A 4737-nucleotide genomic window follows, 5' to 3' on the forward strand; every position below is an offset into this window, starting at 1 on the left:
AGCAAATGCAATCGGGTTACAAATCACTGGTCAGGGATGTGCACCCTCAAAATAAGGACACGTCTCTTTGTACGTGAGGAAAAACAGCGCAGCAGTCAACACTACAATAGTTCGTCATGCAGGCCCAAGGTCCTGGTCTTGCATAGAGATATGATTTCCCCATACTCACTGTACTGACAGCCACTGGTGTTGGTTCAGAAACTGATGAGTGAACAAAATAACAGGCTGAAAACAGGAGCAAGAAACGGGATGCTCAGTACACCCACTCGTATACCTGCAGCTTTCACTGAGTTCAAATTTAATCTCTTTTGTCTTTCCCACAAAGTAAGTGCAAATGTCTTTAGTATCATTCAGTAACATAGCAGCAAAACTTCAGGAATTAATAGGACACGTACACACCAAGACACCTTTGCTTTTTGGACTCAAAGCTTCACACATGTTCCTAAGTTACAAATATCAGCCTGGAGCAGACAAGGGAAAGGTTTCTCCATTTGGCATCTGTGTTTAGTGTCCTTGTACAAACCAAGTTGGTTCTACCCACCCACATGCCCCCATAGCAGTTAGTAGACTCATTAAGAAACACAGCTGTAAACTCAGAAAAGGTTAAAGCCATAAAATGTCTAGTCAGTGATGCTTTAAAAAAAAAAAATAATAGTAATAATAGTAGATTTCATCTTTCTCACCCTCCTTTCAACCAGAGCTTTCGTTTTGCTGCCCCAGCACTTGATCTTACATTTGAATAACAATGTATCATGTGTTTATTTCCTTTTAAATGACACTGTCCTTGTGGTTTTCTCTAAATAAATGCCACCACGCTGCTAATTAAACATGATGGATTCAGGGTCCTGGTTTGCCATCTGGGCCATATGTCTCAGAACATCCTTTTTCGTGATGATGCCAAGAAGTCTCCTAGAAAAGAAAAGAAAAGAAAAGAAAAAAAAAAGAACAGAAAGATGTGACCCCCTGCAATATTGTTCATGCCTGTTCTGAAAACTCCTGCACACACAGGTAGACACCATTTCCCAGCCTCCCTTGTGGTTGAGTAGAGTCAAATGCAAGAGCTCTGGTCAATGGCCTGTGGGTAAAGGAGGGAGACACCACCCACAAGGTCCTTGGGCATCGCCCCACATTGTCTTACTTCTCATTGGCCAGCCAGGCACAAAGGAGCCAATGAAGGGCTTAGAAGCCACAGAGGACTGACTCAGGAGCCAACAGACCAAAGATCCACATGAGATGTGATAAAAGCAAGAAATAAACAAACCTGTAGGCCACTGAAAATTGCATATAATGACTAATACAGTCTCTTCAATTTCAAAGCAATGGTCAATTACAAAAGGACTTAAGAAAAAACACTGTTAAAAGTTAATCAAGCCCCAGAAATTCCAAGCATAAGATATTTTAAGTATACAAAATTCTAAGTATAAGATAAAAATGGATTCCATTTTTATTCTATCTTACTAGAAAGATAAGGAGTCCTGGTATGGTGCTGTAGGATAAGCACTGGGCTGCTAACCACAAGGTCAGCAGTTCAAACCCACTAGCCATTCCCTAGAAACCTGATGTTGTTGTTATTAAGTGTCATCGAGTAGGTTCCCACCCATAGAGACACTGTATAGGGTTTCAGAGGAGCAAGTCGGTTGCCTGGTAAGCTTGAACCACCGACCTTGCAGTTCAAACGGCTTTGCAGTCTGGTGCATTGACCCATAGCGCCACACTAAGACTCCAGGACTCTGATACAGGCTTGTATTAGTCAGAATTGACTCAATGGCACTTAACAACGCCAGCAGAAAGACAAAGTTTGGCATTCACCTCTAACCAGATATGTAAACTACCTCCTCTACCAAAACTCAATTACTTTCAACTTATAAAACCAATGCTACTTAGACCAGGTCATGTATAGGGGGTCATCTAATCTGTACACTTTACACCTCCAGGGAGTTTTAGAAACACTACACTCTAAACAGTGGATTGTGCAATACACCCCATCTGTATAAACATTCACATCAGCCCTCACTTCACCTTTGATTTTATTAAATACTTAAATGTAGTACTACCTACTTGAACAAGTCATGCTTCCTGGGGTAAAGTGGAGAGTTTGTGGCCAACTTCTTTGGGAAAAATGAAGTTCCACTGCCACGTCAGTTTAGAAAATACTGTCCACTATATCTCATATATAACTGACTCGATGGCACTTAACAACAACCACATAGCTCATTATGGACTCCTGGGCTGGCACTGTAGGATCAGCACTGGACTGCAAACCACAAGGTCGGCAGTTCAAACCCACCAGCTATTCCTCGGAAACCTTACACAGGGTCGCTGTGAGTTGGAACCAACTTGACGAGACTTAACAACAGTATCTCTTTATGGACTCCTGGTGTGGTGCTGTAGGATCAGCCCTGGACTGTTAACCACAAAGTCAGCAGTCCAAACTCCCCAGCTGCTCCTCGGAAACCCTATATAGGGTCACTATGAGTTGGAACTGACTTGATGGCACTTACCAACAGCAACATATCTCATTATACCCAAGTAAAGGACGGTGGGGAAGCAAACAATGGCAGTTTCACATTGGAACAGAATATAGCACTGCCAAGTCCTATGCCATTTTCATGATTCCTGGCATGTTTGAGGTCCAGTGTTACAGCAATTATATCGGTCCATCTCATTGGGGGCTGACCCTCTACCGTATCAAACATGCTGCTTGTACAAGTTATTAAAATGACAAATTTCTCCTTTGTGTCTACCTAAAATGATGATACATGGAAAAAATTCAGAAAACAATTATAATAGATTGTCATTTATTTAATTAAAAATGAATTAGTCAAACTCATCTCATAGTAGGAATGAATGTGAAAAAGGACTAAACGTATTCAAAGCCTTAAGTGGTACTCAGTAAGCAAAGCTGGGCAAGTTCCTTTAACCATGACAAAAAATGAAATCCCCCGGTGGGTGTGGGGTGGTGGGAGGGACTGGTAGAGCACAGGGTAATGGGTAGACACATCATAGTTCGGGTGTTGGGGAGTGCAATACACAAAAAGGGGAAGAAGGGTGGAAGAACAAGGAAGATAGGGGAACACTGAGGCAAGCTGGCATGGGCTAAATGGGACAGAGGTAAATAGTGATGCATGCTCACCCTTGGAACAACAGGGCTCTGGGATACAGGGATGGAGGCATAGTCTGAAGAGGGAAAATAATACTAAGATGCTTGACTGACTTATGAATATTGGTTTCCCTTGCCTACTATTGTAAAATAGACACTTGAGTGGGATAGAAAGGGATGTTGGAAGCCATGATTATGGAAAGCTTCTAAGCCCGTCTTCAGCCTGTAACTGACTGGAATACCTAAAAGGGGTTCTACAACTTACCCAATGAAATAGGCTTCTTGCGGAGCCTTTGCAGTATATAGGACCTTAGGTGGAATTCTGAGCCCCATCCAGAACCTTCTGAGGTGGGACATTCCCACTAGAAAGGACAAGCAGACCATCTTGAAACAACTAGAGCGAGCCACAGAAGATACATATTCAAAGAAAGATCAGCAGGAAAAAGTCCAAAACAAAAATAGCAGTATGATTGTCTACTACAAGCAAGTTGTTCGCCAGGGATGCATCAAGGCAAGTAATCAAGTCCCTTCAGGACAAACTCCCTTCCAAGACTGAAACTCAAAGGGAACACATGAGCAGGCATGTAGACCACATTGGTCTACTGGTGAGTGGAAGAGGGAGAAAGGCAGCAATGAAGAAATGGGCTGAGTTCAACCACGTTCCATAGACTCCCGTTGACCTAGAGATGAGAGAGAGAAGAGGAAGGGCTGGTTGGTCCAAAGTGTGGTGAGACCTGGGGACTCCTGAGCCCATGGACAAGGACATAGCCACAGAGGACTAGAACTGAGAGTGAAGTACTCAGCTGATATGAAGTGAGGGGAGATGCACAAGAATGCCCAAACTTGCAGATAGTACCCATTTGACCTAGCCTCAATGACTTGATAATCAGAACTCGACTAGAGGTAGATAAAAAAAAATTTTTTTTTGATGAAGGAAAAGAGTGTAAATTGCTACAATTTGATGAACCGGACCTATACTTATAGATGTAGTAGCCCAAAATACCAACTGAGAGGGAAGGAGTCTTCACATCAAGGATCAATCCTATCCCCTCTGCATACAGGATAGGTAGGGATGGGCACCTTAGACACTGGCTACCTAAAATGAGGGCTCAATAAAGGCACGAAGTGAGTGACTGTCTTAGAAGCTTTCAAGAGGGAGTTTAGTTTAAGAGTGTGCGGGGGAAGGTAGAGTCCCCACTGAATAGTTTTCATCTTGTGTAGACAGGTCTGGTGAAAAGAGATGGGGATAAGATTCTTATGATTCAATAGTGAGTAACTGTTATCATGACTAATTGCTACTGTCACAACTGTAAAGGTAGAAGTTTTATTTTTTTCACAAAAACGAGGGAGTAGTTAATCTTATAGTCCAGGAATAGAGGACCCTAGGACCATCAAGGGAGAAGAGCACAAGCAGAGTGCGGGACCTTACCAGAGAAGTAGCGTGGAGGCAAAGATGAGGACATGGAGAGAGGGAGCAGCTGAGAACTCCGAACTCATGGAAAGAGAGGGACTGCATGCTGGCAGCCAGGAGGCAGACTTGCAGAATGTGCCCTTTGGTTGTTTAAATTATTATATATTACTGGGTGTTTCTGTGCACACCCCACCACACACACCTCCCACAAAAAAAAAAAAAAAAA

At 42.8% G+C, this 4737-nt stretch overlaps 1 protein-coding gene across 3 annotated transcripts in view; it reads right to left on the minus strand.

Annotated features, from left to right (window-relative positions):
- Window positions 1-665: 665 nt before the first annotated feature.
- The window catches only part of CLCN4 (chloride channel, voltage-sensitive 4), a 70037-nt gene continuing 65965 nt past the window's right edge, over window positions 666-4737 (minus strand). Inside the window, exon 12 of one of the 3 annotated variants that reach the window (XM_006835642.1) lies at window positions 666-909. In XM_006835642.1, the coding sequence (XP_006835705.1) occupies window positions 819-909 (91 nt within the window). In that variant the 3' untranslated portion in view covers window positions 666-818. The remainder of the gene's footprint in view (window positions 910-4737) is intronic. The other 2 variants (XM_006835643.1, XM_006835644.1) reach the window with 2 other exon arrangements.

The sequence above is a fragment of the Chrysochloris asiatica genome, unplaced genomic scaffold, assembly GCF_000296735.1.
Source record: "Chrysochloris asiatica unplaced genomic scaffold, ChrAsi1.0 scaffold00018, whole genome shotgun sequence".
Lineage (NCBI taxonomy): Eukaryota > Metazoa > Chordata > Mammalia > Afrosoricida > Chrysochloridae > Chrysochloris > Chrysochloris asiatica.